General features: G+C 35.4%; 1 protein-coding gene across 3 annotated transcripts in view; it reads right to left on the minus strand.

The window, feature by feature from the left end:
- LOC128871598 (regulator of G-protein signaling loco) overlaps positions 1-20,797 on the minus strand; it is a 91,919-nt gene that overhangs the window by 28,667 nt on the left and 42,455 nt on the right. Inside the window, exon 1 of one of the 3 annotated variants that reach the window (XM_054113468.1) lies at positions 10,510-12,314. The exons of the other annotated variants lie outside the window; for them this stretch is intronic. Within the exon in view, the coding sequence (XP_053969443.1) occupies positions 10,510-12,060 (1,551 nt within the window). The 5' untranslated portion in view covers positions 12,061-12,314. Of the gene's footprint in view, positions 1-10,509; positions 12,315-20,797 lie in introns of those variants that run through there. 3 annotated transcript variants of the gene reach the window in all.

Raw genomic sequence — 20,797 nt, forward strand, 5'->3', positions numbered from 1 at the left:
TCATCATTTTTTCTTAAATCAATTTTTTTCTTTTAAATAAAACTTTTTTTTGCACAAAATAAAATTTTTTCCCCACAAAATAAATTTTTTTTCACAAAATACAAATAGTTTTTACTTTTTTATTGCCTTAATTCAAAAACTTCATGGTAATTTTAACCTTTTTTTGCTTTCTCCTTAAATTTTTATGATCCCAAATGTGCGAAATATTTTTACTTTAGCTAAACAAAATATAAACAAAGAATTTGTATTATATTGAGTTCAGTGTTCGTAAAATGCATTTATTTGCCAATTATTTCGGGTGTAAAATTAAGAACATCCGCGAAAAAATGCCGATTTACAAATATAATTTTTCTACCAACGACTTTTTTTACTGCTAAAAATTTGTAAAATCAAACTATATTTTGGTTTTCTTAATTAATGAGTATTTTTAGGCGCTTAACAAGTTAACGAGAATGTTTACAATTGTCTGAAAACCGCGAACGTGTCGGCAGATATATTTTGTGTATTATATGAAAAATTATTATAAGAATATGACGGTTCTTTTTTTCGTGGGTAAGTACGTTTTATTTAATTTTTCACTGCTTTTGTGTGACTTGAGTAGCAATTCGTGAGAATTTTGTGTAATTATTTTTCAGATTTATCTCCACGCAATGCATTTTGAACAAATTACGGGGCAGATAAAACGTAAATTAAAAGGCAGAAATAAAAAAAGAAAGAAAACAAAAAAAAAAAAATAATAAAAAAACAACAACAGCCTGCCCCAACTGGCAGATGTGCCATAAAAATACTTCTTTGCATAGTTTGGTTGATTATGTTTTTATCTGCTAAGAATTTTTGTTATTTTGCACGCACAGTCAATTTTTTTCGTTTTCACTAAAATTTGTATATTAATCGCTTTTTATGTGAAGTTATGTTGTTTAATAAATAGAAGTCAAGCCATTTTTGCTTTTTATTTTTCTGCAGCTGCGATAAAGTACTAAAGTTGACAGGCAGCCACTACCAGCAAAAAAACATACAAATAAAATTGAAGTAAAAAGACACACAAAAAAAAACAAGCAAAAATTAATATGAAAAATAAAATAAAACACAACCTAACACACACCAGCACTGCTGAACACGTACTAAATAAATATTATCTGTATATATGTACTGCGTTCCGCTTGACGTAGCAATACACCGCAATTCGAACTCTTAACGATGTTGGCAAATTCAAGCCAAATATGCGAGCGGGCGAGCAATCGAAACAACTCAGCTAGTAAGCGAACAAAACCACGCAACTGAACTGCCGACAATAACTGACTGACTTCAAAAGTAAACTAGCCACGCATAAGCCAGTAAGCAGAGTAAATCTTGCGCTCAAAACCCCCCACAAAAACAAAGTGAATTGAAAAGGTAAAAAAAAAAAAACGAAAGCAAAAACAGAGCCTCTGGAACAAAGGCAGCAAAGTAAAACAAACACAACGTTAGCTGAGAGTAAATGAGTATTTGTTGTAGGAAATGAAAAAACATTTAAAAAATTTATAAACAGTCACAAATACTTTTGCAAATTATCAGCTGCTCTCAACTGATTGCGCTTCAGAGTGATCATAGAAATCAAAATGTGCGACAGTATGAGAGAGTAATGCAGGAGTAAGCGTTCTCACCATAAATAGCTACTCAACTTCATTATCACGCTGAGATTATAAGCATAATTGCAGTAACTTTTACGTGGGTGGGTTCAATAAGACTCTGAATATGGGAATAAAATAAGGATGAAATAAGATAACCTATTTAGAAAAGTAAAATTTAATTTCATTAATAGTCCATAAGCTCGAAGAGCTTAATTCAACGTTTTTCCGATTTTCAAATGTTCTTCAAATACGAGCGTTTCTCAATAACCTCTTCATTAGACACAAATGTAGGGGAAAATCAATGTTTTGACATTTCGAAACTAGAAATAGTCGTAGTGGGATAGAGCCAGTGGATATGCTAGATAGCGGAACCCAATTCATGCAATTTTGCTGTTGCGATTCCACTTAAATAATACTTCACTTTTTTGTTCGGTTTGTGTGATTTTTTTCTATTTTTACGAAAATTAATTCTTGCAAAATGTTCGATGTGAAGTGGCAGACTGTTATTGATTCACCCACAAAAATAAAGGAAGGAATTTTGAAATATAAACTAAAAAAAATCATAAAAATAATATCTTCATTTTGTCTTCAAAATGGAGGGAGGAATTTGCTTTTAAGGGAGATATTTTTTATAATAAGCCCTCATAACAGATGCGGTTTTCTATTGCCTGCTTCCACATTTTTGATATTTTATGCACGTCGCAGGTTTTCAATTCACAAAGAATAGATTGTCGAAGGTTGTGCACAAGACGAAGATTTTTCAGAGCTTGAATATTTATTTATATACTTGAATATACTTGTAAGATTCCACGAAGGTTTTTGCGAACAGTGGGCGTGAAGCACCCTACTTTGGCCCCGATTGCCCTAATTGTCGGTATCACCATTTGTTTGTCCTTGCTTTAGGTACAATCGACAAGCGACTTAAGGACCTTGCTGAGGTTTTGTACCTTAGTGGCGATCGCGGGAGGAGAACAAACTATCGAAAGTGATCCCCAGTAACTTGGAGTTATTGACTGTCAGTATTTATTTATTTAGTGATTCAATCTTAACACAACAAGGATTATTATTAGTGTTGGTGCATCATAGTCTTCGACTTTTAGTGATAGTTTGACCTCCTTCGTCCAAGTTGTAAATAGGGTCGCCGTTAATAGTTGCATCATTAGTTACGTTCGCTTGCTTTATAAGGGTCTGTGCCAAACCCCATGTCACAGCAATGAACTGTATTACAATTTTTTGGATGCAATACCACTGATCGAAAGTAAAAAAATAAAAATAGGCAAATCTTAATCTAAATGTTTTTGTTATCAAAAATAGTTGGTGGTTTTGTGTATACAAATATCCCCGGCAGTGCATTATGTGCCACGAGAATGCAGCTAACGATAAATCTCTTTTAATTGGCTTTATAGTGTGATAGTCAGAGCGCATTTCTATTCAAAATATTTTTATTCAGTTTTTTCACACACTCTCTCTCTCCCTCTCTGCTTCGAGTCTCGATCGTGTTTATTACTGTAAGTACGTCGCGTCGCTCATCTTATCTTTTTACTTATTTTATATCATTTTATTATTTATTAAGCACATGGAAGTTCAACTGATAATTGAGAGGAATTTATATGTATATGCATATGTGAAAGTGGGAGTGCACACTCTTAAACGATTTTCTTAGAAAGTGTTGTATAGAGTTTTGCCGGCTGGTAGTGTGTTTTTGATTGCTTGTAGCTGGTGAGATATGACGGAATGGTCGAACAATAATTGAGAAATGTGAGTGTGAGTGCGTATGTGTGTGCACATTTCTAAGGTGACCAGATTTTCAATTTATCACAGGGAAATTATATGATATTTATTACAGATGCTTTTGGTGTTGAATTAACAAAATAAATGTTTTTTTTTAAATTCTAGTTTTATAGTAAAATAAGTCAAAGGGTTTTTAGTATTTTATTTCGAAATAAAAAGAACGATACTTTTACTATATTAAGTAAAGAGGCGCAAATAAAGGCAATGGAGGTCCATTGCTGTTTAGAAAATGTATTGGAAAATATGAGAGTATAAAAAGGTTGATTATCACCACCCTCAAAATTAAATTAATAAAAAAAATTGTATTTAAGCCAAATTGCGCCAAGTTCAATATCACAATAAACGATTATTTAGCAAATTATCCGAGTGGGTGTTTGTGGGCTCTAGGTCACTGTGAAACAGGAGATGATGAAAAATAAAATTTGCTAGCGAACCTTTGCGCTCGTTTTGCCATGAAAAAACTTTTCATTCAAACTTTTAAAAATCCATTTGCCAATCAAATAATCCAGTAGAAAAAAATTGACACTAAACACAATAATGCACTGTTAGAAACTTAGATAAAGTCTGATTTCGGAAGTACAAAATTTTGCTGAGAAATAAGAAAATAAAATGAAGAATTTATTTTTTCAGACCAGGCAAAATTTCAAAAGAAGTAAAAAGTTGCAAATAAATTAATTCAAAATGCAATAAAGATAGAATCAACAACAATGTGAGTGAGTTGACAATCGCATGCGGAAAAGAATTGGAAATAGAAACAAAAAGAAAATTTTATACGGGCTCTGGATACATACCCCGAGCGCTTGGCTAACAAGCTGACAAACTAATAGCAAAGCAACGTAGTAAAATTCTATACGATTGCCAACAATGAAATAAAAATAGAAGGGTCTCAATTAAAAGAAATCGAGCTACGCCCAGCTCAGTAAAAAAAAAAATTAAATTGTTGTGTGGAATATAAAATTTTCAACGCCTAGTGTGACAATACAATAGCGCAAGATAACAACAACAACAACTGCAATTTGCACTAAATGATTTGACAAGATCTTATCAGAGTAAGGTTTATTTGAAGTAATAATAATAATAAAAAAAGTAATAATAAAAAGTATGTAAAGATTGCTTGAAGCGTGCGGAAGAGCAAATATATTTACCTACTAATGCATATCAAAAATCCCGCAGGAAATACTGAGCTATTGAGTAAAGTTTTTTTTTTACTTCTTTCACTCCACCTTCCCAAACGGCAAATATAGCAAACAAAGTGGAGTAAAGTTAATGTGAGGAAAATTTTTAGTTCACTATTTCCTATTTTGCACAGAAAAAATATAACAAACAAAGTGTTCCAACATCTTGCAAATGAATCTAGGAACTTCCGAAAATACTTATGGTTTGCTTAAAACACGCACTAAATAGGTATTTCCTTGAGCTGGGATGGTATTCGTGAAATGAAGTAATCTTAGTGGGTTTATAGCTTGAAATTAAGGACTTGTTAAAATACGGCACACTTAATACACAAAAATATAAAAAATGTTGCGCAGTAATCCGTTCGTTACTCTCCATTGCGTTGCAAACTAAAAACAATTAGTCCGAAGTTCTTAATCAGCTGACAGAAATAAATAAACAAATATTATTGCAATTGAAGAGTGAAATTTAAAGCCAGCGTTTATTGGCAATTTGTAAGAAATTTTTTTTTAAATTGATTAAATAATGGATTCCGTAGAATGCCAGCTACATAACCAGCGTATCTCAAGATAAATAAAAAAAATACGAAATACATGACACGACCCTTTCATGATAGTCACATCAGAATCGGAAGCTATATTTTTGAGCTCATGCAAGAGTTTAAATACTTAGGCGTAGTACTCAGCACAAATAAAGATCCGTCCTTGCCGATACAAGACAGCTAACAGAGCATATTTGGCCATTTCAAACTTATGAAGTCTTCATTGATATCAAAGGAACGAAAGCTGCAGATATACAAAACTATAATAATACCGGTTCTCATCTACGGCTGTGTGGTACATGGGTACTTAAAGTTAATGACATGAATTTACTGACGCGATTTGAAAGAAAAATTCTCAGAAAAATATTCGGCCCCATACGATTAGAAGGTGGTACATACCGTGTACGGTATAACCACGAGCTCAGTGTTTTAATCGCGGGACGAATTGTAACGTAATAAAGTTGCAAAGATTACGGTGGTATGGACACGTCCTAAGAATGAGCAGTGAAAGAGCGACCAAAAAGTGGTTGAATCAAATCCTGAAGGAGCAAGAAGGAGAGGGCAGCCAAGGGGACGATGGTTGCAAGATGTAGAAGACGATACACGAAAGATGGGAACCTCACAACATAGAGCGAAAGTGGGCTGTCGAGAAGCATGGAAACATATTGGAGAGGAGATAATGGTGCCCCCGGACTGTAATGCTAATATGATAAAGATGATTCTGTAGACCTGCTTAAATGGTAAAATGTTAGTTGCCCAATTAATGTCACTTATATTTAAAAATGTCATATTCAAAGATTTGTGAAAATGTTTTGCTTCAACAAAAACGCATTGAAAAGCCCTTTAAGTGTTATGGAGGAAGTGATTGGGCCAAGTGTAAAATATTCGTCAGTGACTCTTCTGGATTGATTGGTGTTCATTTTGTGCTTATTCCCTGAAGGAAGTTATCAACATGGTGCTAGAAAAGATCATGCTATGGGGTTGATACTATTCACGTTCTCCAGAACACTAAAAACGTTAAGTATTTTGAACCGCCTATGAAGACTTGATAAAGTGCCAAAATATGTTATTGAAAAAAAAAAAACAACAATCCTGGTTGTTATAACGTGGATTTTTATTTTATAACCGAAAGGGCTATTCCAGCTAAAATGCAATTACCCCAAAAAACCTACATATCCTCTTTATTAAATACTGGAGTAATGTGCGGCCCTACATACAAAATACCGAAGAATTTTAGCAATATTTCTTGCTGATGGTGCTGGGCTTTTTCTTCCGTATACAAAATTTGAGGCTGTATTTTGTATGGAAGAAAAGGCGTGACACCACAGTGAAAAAAAATTCAAAAATCAACGGCAGTTTGTAGTCACTTTAAACTTGCACTAAAATTCAATGGACCATAAAACTGCATACTCTATTTCTAAAAAATTCTAGTTAAAAAGTTAAAAGTTTCGATGAAGTTTTGTTTTTTTTTTTTGCATAAAGTTTGAAATTTTGTATTATGTGGTTGTGTAAAAATATCAGTGGTGTGTTTTATAAAAGAAGTGGAACTTTTTATAATACAATAATTTAATAAAAAAAATGTAGTGTGTTATAATTTTTGCAACAGGGTGTAATTGAGAAGAAAGTAGTTAATAAAAAAGGTTTCCGTGTGCGTCATAATGAAAAAAAATTGTTAATTTTCATTAATTTTTTATCGTACAATTATAAAATTTGTACATACTTTTTCAACTGTATTTCACGAAACAATCAAAATTTTGATTCTGGTACATTGGGCGGTGGCACATTTTCCCAAATTCTGATACATACCTATGTACATTTTTCGTTCTTTCAAATTACTTATCCCACTTTTTGGAAAATTTTTGCATATTATATGGAAGAAGGTGGGGTTATTTATCATTCTCAGTATTAACATACCTTTGGCTCAGATTGAAAGGCGGGTCAATCTTTGCTCAGATATCTCAATTTCTATTTGAGTTATAGTCGAGTGCATGTGCAGATGGAGGAACATTTGGTATATATGGTATGTATCTATATCTCAGAGTACTGCTCAACAGAGTCAAATCCTAGTGCAATAGTACGCGTGGAAAATTTTTCTATTCACTGGTTATCGAGTTAGGGAAACAACTATTTTCATTTTATATATCAACAGATGTTGTTTTTGGTTAATTTCCTGTGACAACCCCACTTTATTACATAACAAACGAATGAATAATTCCAATTAAGAAATTTGCCAATTTCCTAATACATAAAAGGTTAGCAACAAATTTAGACTCACAAACCGTGCCATGTTTAGCAACCAAAGTGCTACGCTAATTGAATCAGAAATTACTGAACATCCAAATACAAAATGTCGCAAATCATAAATGGCGCGCAGACAGTGAAATTAGAAATTTTGCTTTTGTTTAAAAGTTTCGCAGAAATGAAAAGTGTCTTGAATTTATAGATTAAATTTATATAGGAAAAGAAAATAGAGAATGCATACATATACAGTGACGAAAAAAATGAAGCAAGACACACACAAAAATAGATAAATGAATAAAAACAAAAAACTTAAAAAATTAATAATAATCCTGTGAGACTAAGTCCTTACAGGTCCTTGAGTATTTTAAGAAACTAAATCTGTTTGGAACGCACAATCGCATCCGGATAATTTGAGTCCCAAGACACAGGGATATAACTGGGGATGAAGCAGCGGGTGCATTGGCAAGAGAGGCTTCGTTGTTAATAGAACCCGCGCCCTTCTTTGCTATGGAACAACAGATCATCAAGGAGAAGCATAGGAGTGAACATCTAAGGGGATTTTTTTTATATATCCTTGTTCACTCCGCTAGGGAGCATAGGGCCTCGACAAGACTCTTCCATCGAACCCGATTCTGAGCTGTTGTTTTTGCGCCGTCCCATGTGATGGCATTTGCTAGCTCGCGCAACATCGACCTTCTCCTAGATCTTAGGCAGACACCGACCTCTGCTCCCTTGCGGGTTCCAGTCCAGTGCCATTCTCGTGATGCTGTCTAAGGTTTTTTAAGCGTGTGACCTATCCATTGCCACTTTCTGCGCTTGACTTCTCAATCGTTGATCTCCACAACGCTTGTTCAGGCTGCAGCCTACATTCACAAATTCCACCGGGCACCTATCAATCATTATCTACCTTGGCTTTTTGTGGTTGACTCTCAAAGCCTTCGTCTTGGCGATGCCGTCCTCCAGTCCGACAGTGCGTGCCAGCGGGTCTAGTCTGTTCGCCTTCGCTTGCATGTCAGTGAGTTTTTGAGAGAGAGAGGAGGCAGATTTCATCGGCGAAGTCTAGGTGCTCGAGATGTCTGGTGAAACTCCATACGATGCCTTTTTTGGTCAGGGGCGAAAAGAAGGGATGATAGGGGACAGCCTTATGCCTGCGTTGGTGGTTGAATGGGTCGCTAATGTTGCCGTTGTGTAACACTGCCAGTTCGGAGTTCTCGTGAAGGGCTCTGATGACGCGGATTATCTTTGCGGGAACTCTCTTTTTACTCAAAGCCAGCCATATTGAGTCTCGGCTGATTGTGTCGAACACCTTCTTAAAGTCAACGGACAGCATGAAAAGCGGAGAACGCCACTCAACTGATTGTTCTACTGGTAGCGACAGATTAATCACCTACCCTGGCAGTAATCTATCTGATTAACGTAACCAACACAAGACAAAGCCTCGGATATACGATCTCACCTATGCACACGGGAGGCTAGCTCAGATCAAACTATGGGGCTGGGCCAGGCGAAATCCAAAGGTTTGGAAAACTCATTACCTTGCTCAAGAATAAACTGAAAATGCTCACGGGCATTCTCACAGGCTACTGCTGACTGCGCAGTCATCTGTTCATGATTGGGATATGGGCTACTGATTCTTGTCATTTCTGCGACCAATCCCAGGAAACCCCAATGCACCATCAATGCAGCGATATAGCGCGGAGAAAGTTAAGACATCTCGACCAATTACAGCTAGAAGAAAGGCACATAGGCCCAATCCAACCCATCTCTACCTTGTGCATAAAAGACCATGAGGTCGCATTGCCAACCCCTTAAAATTATTTCTATGTCTATGGTGCCACCGAGCTTTTTGGACCGAATTGATGCCTGCCATTCTAAAGAGCCGTAAGCGTTGTCCACCACAGTAATGCTCTTCGACAAATGACACAAGACAATTATATGAAAGTATAGATGAAACTACTGGACGCCATGATCGCAAAAATGAATGCTAAACCAGATTCTCCCATGTCATCGTTTGACGGCGCTGGCTTGTTCAGCGGCGTTAAATTCATTAAATCCATGGCTGAGCCGACCGTGAAGCACCGTTCTGGGCCAAAGTGGAGGTTCTTATCGCTCGAGTGGAGCGACAAAAAAAGGGACTCAAATCTGGTATCGCTGTGGATCAAAGTAGTCTCTGCGTGACTTTGGCCAGCCAGTATAACCTAACTTAACCTAACCTAAGATCGAATCAATTTGTTTTATTTCGTTCATTTTCTTTCATTCAATCTAATTCATTTCAAATTTAGGCTATATTTTGCGGAATTGAATTGCAGAACAGGCCTGAATTTCTTCGGAAATGCATTTACCTAATAACAGACAGCCGCCAGGTGTTGCACTGCTAATCTAGAAAATTTTCAAAATTAAATAAAAGAATTTCAAAATTAAATAAAAAAAAAAAAAAAAATTAATTTTGAAGACATCAAATAATTGCGAAAATGAAGAACAGCTGTTGTATATTCCAGAATTTTTGCATATTGTTTATTTTATTTCATTTAATGCTAAAGTGAATATTTATTTAACACTTTTCCAAATTCGGCGAATCACTTAAATTTCTATTAAAATTAACAATTTCCTAAAACTAACATACACTTACAAACACGAACACACTTAAAAAGGTATATTTAGACATCAGCATGTTGTTGTTGTTGTTGTAAAACTTATTTTTTTGTGTGGTGAATTTGATGGAAGGAAATCCAATTGCACGCAATGCGCTCAGGCCGAAGTATGAATGGTGCGAGGTATAAATTAATTTTATGTAACATTATTACACAGTTATTTGGAAAATTTCTTACTTCATTGAAATTCATGCACGAGCATTTGACTTTTCAAATTACACAAAAAAAATATAGAAATAAAAATTAATACATGCGCATCAGGAAAATGGATGCGTCGCCCATAAATTAACAAATACGGAAAGTGAGCAAATACGCCATTGAGGCGCATATTGTTGTTGTTGGGTGCCGCACGCAGTCAACCCATTTTAGTTGGTAAGAGTCATAAAATAACTTAAACCTTAAAACTACAACAACACTACGGACACACTGCTCGGCTTGCTTATTGGGCCAGAGCGGGGGTGAATTGTTGAGGGAAAGTAGGAGTTAGTTAGATGTGACTCACGCATATAACATTTGCTGACATCTTCGCCTTCGAGATCAGCGTCGCCTCTGCTACACCCCTCGTCGCTTCCGCGGACTTCGAGCCTTTTAGGTTTTTGCTGTTGCTTTTGCTGCGCCGATACTCCGGCTGCGGTTGCGTAAAATCCTGTTGCTGAAATGTGTCGGGATCGCTAATGGAACGACGTAGCTTCGTCACTGATGCACGCTTGGCATGGAAGGAGCCGCGTAGAAAGCGCGCAAACTCATAGGCGGGGTTGCAGCGGTTGCTATTGCAAAGTTGTGGTGGTGTCACCTTGAAGGTGGGTACTAACGGTGGATGCAACTCAAACGAAGAGTCTGGCGAATAGTTGCGACTGCTGCTGGATTGTGTGATATTCGAGCCGGCCGAAGAGATACCATCATCATGCTCATCCTCAGCCTCAGCTTCCACAACAAAATCAGCCCCATCGTCGTCGTCGTCATGCTTACCAGCAAAGCAGTACGTTTCTTCGTTGTTGTCTTCCACATCGGAATGCGGCAGCGGTTGACAGCCGAGTGACGTTGCGCGCATCGGCAGCGGTGATGTCGTTGAACTGCGTGAAGCAGCTGTGGTTGCATCCTCTTCCACCTTATTTGGCTTGCACTTCTTTTTGCCCGAGAAAAATTGCAACACTTTGGCAGCCGAACGATAGCTGGAGCGTTCGGATTGTGAGCGTTGAAAGCGACTGCAGCTGCTTGTTTGTGCAACCTTCGTTACATTTACAGGCAGTTCATCCGCTTGCGTTTGTCCTTCGGCATAGCCGTGATCGGAGTGTGTGGATTGGCTATCGGGCGTGCTGGCTCTGCATGACATTTGTGGCGCGCGCGGCGAATTGCTGCGACTGCTCTGTGCACTTGTATTGCCACTGTTGAAGACATTCTGGTAGAATTCTTTCGCTTTGCGACATAAATACGGTGAACCTTTGGGTGTTTGATTGCGCGCGCTGCTGCTGCTATTGCGGCGACAAGGGCGCTCTGATTGCTGTTGGTTCTGCTTCAGTTGGCGCGCTTCAAAGTCGCTCACGAAACGCGCAAGACACTCACGATCGAGCTCAGTGACACAGCGATGGCGTAGCAGCCGCTGTGGTGTGTCGGGAATGCGCTTGATTTCGAAGCTGGCGTCGAAGGCGCCAGAGTCATTGATGTTGCTAAGTGATTCGACAAAGCGCTCCACCATTTTGGCGATGCTGCGCGGTTTTGTTGATTGGGAGCTGTTGACTTTTTTAAAGGGAGTTTGGTTTTGTTGGTTGATTTTTTTGGTTTCTAAGCAGATATCCTGCTTTTGCTGAGTTAGGCGACTTTTTGCTAAATATTGTTGATTTGTTAGTGTATTTTGTTTTTTTAATATTTGATTCTGTTCATTTGTGTCTTGATTTTGTGCTTTGGTTTGGATGTTTTGTTGTTTTCTTTCGCGCACTTTGATGTTTTTGTATTCAGTTTGGAGTTCTTTGGGGTGTTGTTTTTCAAATGTTTTTAAATTCCTTGACGATTTACCACATTCAAACGTGACTTTTTCATCTATTGATTTGTACATATTTTCAGTGTTTTTTGACTGTTATGAAAAACGAAATATTTTTTTTTAATAAATTTATAAATTATTTTTTTGAGTTTTCTATCCTTCTATGTTAATTTAGTATACAAATTTTGAACTTGCAAATAAATACGCTTTTGGGATTTTAAGTTTTCTTTGTTTTAGATTTTTAAAATATTATTTTTTGCCGTTTATCAGTTTTTCGCTCTGCAAAGTTTTGCGATGTTGCTCACGCATTGCTTGCCAGCGTTGAACTGAAATTTTCGCCGTTGCACAGCAGTTTTAAATAAATTCCACTACCAGCCCTGTCCACCTATATACGCCCGCAAGCCAACGCTCCAACAATCGATCGATCGATTGATGCGATCGTTCGTTTAACATTGGCATTGCACATTTCTCTGAAGCCGGTGGGGGAAAAATACCCTATAAATGTAAATAAATCTCAATATCGGCAATATGGCGCATATGGATGTGTGATCGCGTTGGCCATAATTAAAATGCCATATGCAGGCAACAATTGAATTAAATAGAAAATCTGAAGAATTGTATGCGCTTATGAATAGGAGCGGGCATTTCTTCGTAACAAAAAAAAATTATTGTAAATAAAAAAGAAAAACTAAATAAAAATAAATAAAAAATAAATAAAATAAAAAAAAATTTATTAAATACAAAAAATCAGTCTTGCTAATCTTGCGCTCAGACCCAAACTCATACACACCCACTTCTTATACGTGGCTTGCATAAAATGCAGCTTTGAATTACATTACTCATTGACTATTTCTGCATTCTAGCTATACTTTTTCGTAAGGCTTCCTTCACTTGTAGCACACGTGCTTCAAAGCACGATCCCGATCACCTCAACGCTTACTCAACCTGTTAATACGCAAATGTCAGTGAAAAGAGTTGCGTTAATCGATTCATTTTCTTATTATCTTTTTTCTATCTTCAAATGCAATGCGAAAATCCTATCCATATGCAAAGAGGTATGCAAGTAATAAAAAAAAATGAATAAAAAAAAAAAATAAATAAAAAATAAAAAAATTAAAAAAAAAAAATTATAAAAATCCATCTGTGGAAAATTCTTCACTAACAGCAATGAATACTTTCTTTAAAAGTGTTTCCAATCAAACGAAAGATTTTTTCTTGTATCCGGCTGAAACTACCTATTTGCTTTTTAACATTTTTTTGTTGCTTGCGTGTCAAAACAATTATTTGAACATCTCATGAGAATTCTTTGATTGAGTCACGCGTCAATGTATCACTTGAAACGGAAGCAAAAACACCTGTTTTTATTTACATTTCCAAAAAATGGCAAGCAATTAATTTTATTCAGAAAATTATGGAGAAAATTCAACTAAGCACACATTTCTTTAGAAGGGCCAATTCAGAGAGCTGATTTTTTTTGATGGATTACAAAGAAATTTCCCATTTTTATGGGAAGAACATTCATTCTCAAGTAAATGCCTTCATAGAGTAGTGTTCGAGGGTTACTATTTATATTGTTAGCCTTGGAATAATAAAGATAGATATAATAGATGGCAGATCTCCCTCTTGCCACTTTGGGGACCCGGAATAAGATAACGTTATGGTTTTCACTCAAGGTGGTAAGGTAATTCCTGCTTTGTTCCACCAATTTAGAGGTTGTTGTAGCCGAATCCAGTGCCTGGATTGCAGCTTGATTATCCGATAGAACAGCGATATTACACTTAAAAGAGAAGTTTGCGATTAGTAGCCTACAAGCTTCCCCAATTGCCAGTACCTTTGCCTGGAAGACACTGCAGACATTAGAAAAACGTACAGTAAGAATTCCCTACTCCATTTCTCCTGAGATGGAAAGAGAGTGGCAAAATTCCTATTGAATGTTACCGTCAGGACGATGTAATCAGTCCTCTTCAGGGTGCACTGAGTTTGCCGCAATAATAAACTGACATGGCGATACGTGTTTTCCTTCAAGCGACCCACTTCCTTACCTAAATGCACTCACGGTTGCTATCTTCTTGATATGCAGATCTATCGGAATAACGTGTGCCTAGGACATAATCTGATCGGTGAGGGCACAAGTGCAATTTCTGACAACTCGAGTTAATTCATTTTTATTTTTGTTTTTTGTAAACTGTCTTACGCCTTTTCTTCCACAAGAAATTTATTTTTATATAGAATGGGGGCATAAAACCGTCCGAAAAAAAACTTAAAATTTGTAGGTACTAATTTTGCTAAAAAAGTTTACAATTTAGATGAAAATTTTTAGGTTTTAAAATTTTGCGTAATGAACACAAAAAACATAAAAAACAAAATGTAAAAAATCTAACTCGAAAAACATACAGTCGTAGCCTTCGCAGGAAATTTTTTTCCTATTCCAGTCGAAATTATTTAAATTTTTATTTTGCTTTATTTTAAGGGTTTGTGTGAGAAATCGTGCGTTAAACATAACGACTTGAAAAATGTGCGCTAAATATAGTATAAGCAATTAACTCATGATCAAAACATTGATTATTATTGCCTAGGATGTTCGTTTGGAGTGTCAGAGTAGAGTTGGAATTAGCAGAAAGACATGTCCCCGAACAGATGGTGTTAATCGTAGGATTTGGTGTTAAAAAGGGATTTTTTAATAGTTTTTTGCTCAAAAAATGTTAATTTATGAAGCATTACTTTCTATTCTCTAGAGTTCCTAATTTTCAGAAAGATTTGGTAAGTTAAACCGCAGTAATTTGGGGAAAATAGAGCAATACTGAAATATATGAAATGAGACCAAACGACGACTTCGCTTGAAGCGCTTGAAAGTACCGCGAAGTTTCAATAGCTAAATGTTCTGTTTGCAACGCTTTTGGCATTAGGAATTGAACACCCACCTCTGCCTTTCATTTAATTTGATTTGGTTTAGCTCCATTTGTGAATTTTAGGCGGATTATTTACATTTGTTTTTCAAAAATGTTTGAAGAAAATTTAAATAATGTCATTGAAAAGCATAGATGTATAGATGTATCATCCTTGAATTGCGATTCTTGTAAGCTTGCGCAAAGCTGATCTAAATATAATTCGCGCACCCAAAACTTTCGCCTTTGGCGTGTTTGGCGTCTTATCTTGTACATTTTTACTATTAAAAGAAAAATTAGCAATATTTTTTCACAGCTTCTAGTTTAATTCATAATTAAAAAATGTATTATGTATTATTGAAAATGGCTAACATCTCTGTCTCCTTTTTCCTTTTACGAATCATCTGATTGTTATGACAGCGTTCAAAGAGCCCATTTGGCTATACAAGTTTTCAGAGCCCATCAGAGCAAGAACAGCAAGCAAAGCCAACTTGCATGGGGCTAGACCCCCAGATCACATTCATACAAGGACCCATCAACTTTGCGGATTTTCTTCTGGTGTTTCACGTCGTGTTCACACATGGCAACTCCGTTGCTTGCCTTGTTCTAGTTTTTAGTCTACACCCAACAACAACAAGGAGAATACCGAGAACAAAAAGGGTGTTGACTGAGCAGGTGAAAAATCCTTTATAAATTGAAGTAAAGGGTTTTCCAATAACAGGTATTATGAGTGAATGCATTGCGGTATTGAGAGATGATTAGGATTTTTTATGGCCTGAATTGGATGGTATTGATCTGGACAAAGTTTACTTTCAACAAGACGGCGCTACGTGCACACAAGCAACGAAACTATTGATTTTTTTACAGAAAAAGTTTCCGGACCGTGTAATCTCTCGAAGAGGTGGTCACAATTGGCACCGAGATTTTGAGATTTAACACCTTGTGTCTTTTTTCTTTGGGGCCAAGTGAAAGAGAAGGGTCTACGCCAACAGCCCAGGGTCGATTCCAGACCTTAAAGATGGAATTCGAGAGGCTATCGAGGACATAGGGGAGCCACTTTGCAATTCGGTTAAGGAGAATTTCATGAAAAGGATATTGGTCGAGGTGGTCATTTGCCTGATGTTATTTTCCACAATTAACGGCACACCTTCCTCTTTATAATGAAATAAACATCCGACCATTTATATTAAAAAAAAACATTTTCCTTTGAATATCAAAATAACACCTCTTATTCGAAAACCCTTTATATTTGAGCACTTGGACACAACACAAAGGCTATGGATTCCATCACAATATCATCAATTGTAAAAAAAAAATTAATTTTCTTCAGTCATTGAAAAATTACCAACGGCTATTGGCCAGAGTAAATAATTAATGCAATATAGTACGCAATATAATGCGGATAGTTAAAAAACTGAAGATTTTGTGATAATGAAACCGTAATTGTAAGTTCCACTAAAAAATTTGGGGGTGGTGCAAAATGTCCAACCCTGATATTCACCATGAAACACTTTCTCAAAAATCTAATTGATATTTGGTACGCCACAAAAATTTACGTTCTATGCACTGCTGCAAAAACAAAACGCCTAAACCAGTGAAGGTTGCACTTTTCACACAAATATTACGTATTATTATTATAAGAATGAAACCTTCAAAATCAAAAAAACGTTACTCTATTTTTAAAAATAGAATTTATAAACATCAAGACAAACTATGTAAATATTACAGTTAAATTATAGCATAGAATAGCGTCAAGTTCATTCATATAAAAGCAAAGCTTATCTGAATCAACAAATAATAAATAAAGCAAACAATTAAACGCTCATTGCTCACTTTTCATTGATTGCATGATGATTTTATGAAAATATTTTTTCAATTACTTGATTATCATGACAGTGGAATTTAGACTTACACATACATAAGCACATATGTTTTGGGAGGAATATATGCACATGTGTGTGAAAGTAGAAAATACATACAAATATATTTTTTGGCACTTGAGTGTTGTGCGGAATGTGTGTGTGTATTGTGGAGGTGGCAGAAGGTGTCAGACGACATTATGCAGTGCCTGTGATATATGAAATATGAAAATATATGTATATATGTATGTAGACACATAGGATGTACATATATACAAAGGTGTGTAGGCTACACCGTCACACACAAAAACCAATGACGAATCAATGAGACGTCAGGACAGGACAGACCAAATCGTGCCGGCAAGACCGAACTGGCGAGCTGTTGAGGTGCGCTAATGAATGGGGTTTTTGTTAATGTGTCAAGAAACCGGTTTGAAATACAAAAGGTTAATGCAGTTTACGTCATGAATAATTATTAAGTGAATGGCTTAGGTACAAGGTGGGCCAACTAAGAACAACTAATGTGAAACACAAATAATGTTTTTTTTATTTTTTTTCTAACACAATTGTTGCACCGATGCTATGATGCAGATGATGTCGAATGAAGCGTATTTTCATTCAAGTTGTTATGTCAACAAGCAGAACTTTAGATTGCATCAATTACACCCCTCCAGCTGAGTTAAACAATGACGATCGGTGACTACACCACACTGGTAGGCAGGGCCTAGTAAACTGCTTCAATAATAGCAATACCCATCCAGATGCATTGTTTGTTGCTTTCTTATAGCCGCAATAGTAATCGAAAATGAGGCGAAACCCTAGACATGATTTTCGGGGGTTCTTACATAACAATGATCGACGACTCTTTGCGGCAAACGGCGGAACAGCAAACTAGTTTCTGCAACTTTTGGTGCAAGTCTCATTTCAAAAAATTCAATTCGACTTCTTTTTTTAATAATCTACAGTACAAACTTACAGACTAGACAAAGTTAAGAAAAACAAGCCAAATTTGGCAACTAAGATATTGAATACTAACTAAATTTAATTTTTTACAAAATTGGATCTAGATAAAGCGGAATCAAGCAGGTTGGAATTGGGTAATTAATTATAGTTCAAGCGATAGGTGCATTACTCGCAAATTCAGTCTTAAAGGCAAAGTGTATATTAGTATACCAGAGACTATTAGGCAAACTGAAGTAGAATATTCGAGACAAAATACAGAATAGCAAGCAGAAATTTTAGGTTGTGTAATGGAAAACGCAAAAACAGATTCAATGTCGGTATCGAGTAAAATGGTATACATTTGAGTCCTATTTCATACAAAGTGTCTTAATCTTCATAAAATGCATACATATATTTTTATACGTGCACATTAATATATGGGTCAATCCATTACAAAACGGACCATTACAAATCGACCTCGTAAAAAATTTGCTTTGCAATTATACTTAAATGAATTGTTTTATAGGCTTTTCTGGATGGTATGCATATTTTCACCCTTGAAGTTGGCGTTTTCGGAAAATTCAATACTATTTTCCTGTTTACATAAGCGGATTCGACATTTTCTCTCAAGCAACTTTTTACTCGAACGTTAAAAACTTCCACAAGAAATGCATGGATTCGATTGATTCTTGTTTATTTCTTTAGTCTATGGTTAAATTAACTAAGCTCTGCCTATGCCAAACAAAAGAAAAAAAAAGTAATTTATCATATTAATAATAAACAATTTAAAATTTCTTTTTGCCATACTTTTTTTTGGAAAAATTTATGAAAGAATATGAGACGTGCGAACAATAAAACAATAATAAAAAAAATAAAAATAATAGAATTAAGAAAAAAATGTAATTATATATTAGTAATTTTACATATTAGTAATTTTTTTTTAATTTATGATAGAATATGGGATGTTCGAACAGTAGTATGATATATTTAACAGAGACCTCTCTTAAGTTGACATTTTTTCTACCCCAATTCTTATGTATCGGAAGAGTTACCCTTTTTTGAGTGGATACCTCTCTTGGACGGACGAAAGCTGACTGACGATTAGTGACCGAGGTTTCACTGTACTACTGCCGAAAAAATACTTTTAGTTGGGTGTTGCCACCTGTTGTTATTTAAAAAAAAAGCAGAGGTACTACACTATAGGTACCAAGGCAAACATTTTTAAGAAAAATATATCCCAAAAACCATTTTTTTGATTGCGTTGCCACCTGATTTTTTTATGAATATATATATATATTGTATATCACACATTTCAGTTGAATATTAAGGTATAGGTGGCAAATGAAGCCTTGAATAACACAATATCTTTAGCTGGTGTTGCCACCTGTTGGTATTCAAAAAAAAAACTTATTAAAAATCAGACATAGGTATTAACAGCACGGGTATCAAGGATAATATTTTTAAGAAAAATATATATATCTCAAAAACATTTGTTTTGGTAGCATTGCCACTTGAATTTCATTTAAAAAATATATACATATATACCACACATTACAGTTGAATATTAAGGTATATGCATCAAATGAAAGCTTGAAGAAAATAATATTTTTAGCTGGTGCTGCCACCTGTTTTTTAGAAATTAAAAATGGATTACAAAAATGTATTAATTGTAAAAAATTATTTATACCCATATATGTATCTAAGTAGCTTTAATCCAAAAACAATTATAAAAAGCGTTGCCATATAATTTTAGAAACAAGTGAAATGAATAACCAAATTTATTAAAGGTTAGGATATGGGTAACAAAAAGGATGTGTTCAAAAGAATGAACAAGACTTTAATCAAAACCATTAGTGTCCGCGTTACCATCTAATTTATAAAGAGCAAATGGTAAACGTAGGTTCGAATCTCGGTGAAACACCAAAATTAAGAAAAAGTTTTTTGGTCGCCCCTCGGTAGGCAATGGCAAACCTCCGAGTGTATTTCTGCCATGAAAAATCTCCTTATAAAAAATATATGCCGTTCGGACTGGCTTAAAACTTTAGGTCACTCCATTTTGTGGAACAACATCAAGACGCACACCACAAATAGGAGGAGGAGCTCGGCCAAATACCCAAAAAGGGTGTACGCGCCAATTATATATGTATATATATACAAGTTAAACATTCATAGCTCTCATTTGGCCCACCTTGTATATAGACATAAGTACATGTGTACATGAGAAGAATATAAAATGCGTGAGGAAATTGAATATAAAAAAATTTACAACTATGTAAATACATACATATCTATAGTTTAAGGCTCGTAAAAGAAGAAGCGACTAACGACTTGTTGTCACTTGAATTAATAAAAAAAAATTTATTTCGTGATTATGAAAGTGATAATTAAAATGCGACGGAACTGCTGACAGTCATGCGGAATAGAAATAAAAATAGTAATGGAAGAGCTGTTGGCTAACAAATAAGTCATAGTGAAAAAAAGTTTTGTCAATAAGTGTGACTAATTGCCTGGTGTGTATCTATGCATCTAAAAAAGGTATGTATGAAAATGTAGTATGTTCATATGTATGCATGTATATAAGAACATGTATATGTATGTATGCACATACTATAGAAAAATATGCTCGCTGAGATAATTGTTTGGTAAAAGCCTATAGATTGGTTGAGTAAATGATGCGGTGTTGACTTTATTGCATCATTTACTATGTACGTCTCTATGTATGCCAGGCAATTCTATGGAAAAGTATCAAAAACTGTGCGAACGAATTACTGAGAATTTTGCTTCATTTCAGCACAGCCCAACGACCTTACGGCCATCAATTTATTATATGCACTTATATGTATGCATGTATGTATGTGTGTAACTATAACAAGTAAACTGGTTAAATATGAGCGAATAGAAAAAAAACAAAAACCATTTTCTCCATACAACATGCTTGACGGGAACACTCCATAATATCGATAAGGCATAATCCAGACAATTTGAAAAAAAAAATCAGACAAGGGCATACAGTTGAATCTCTCAAAACGCAACGGCTTCATAAAGATAAAGAGCGATTCCATATCAAAAGGCCCAAGTATTTTGGACGTGGATTTAAATTTTTGGAAAATTAGTTTATTTGCAGTC

Source organism: Anastrepha ludens, chromosome 2 (assembly GCF_028408465.1).
Source record: "Anastrepha ludens isolate Willacy chromosome 2, idAnaLude1.1, whole genome shotgun sequence".
Classification (NCBI taxonomy): domain Eukaryota; kingdom Metazoa; phylum Arthropoda; class Insecta; order Diptera; family Tephritidae; genus Anastrepha; species Anastrepha ludens.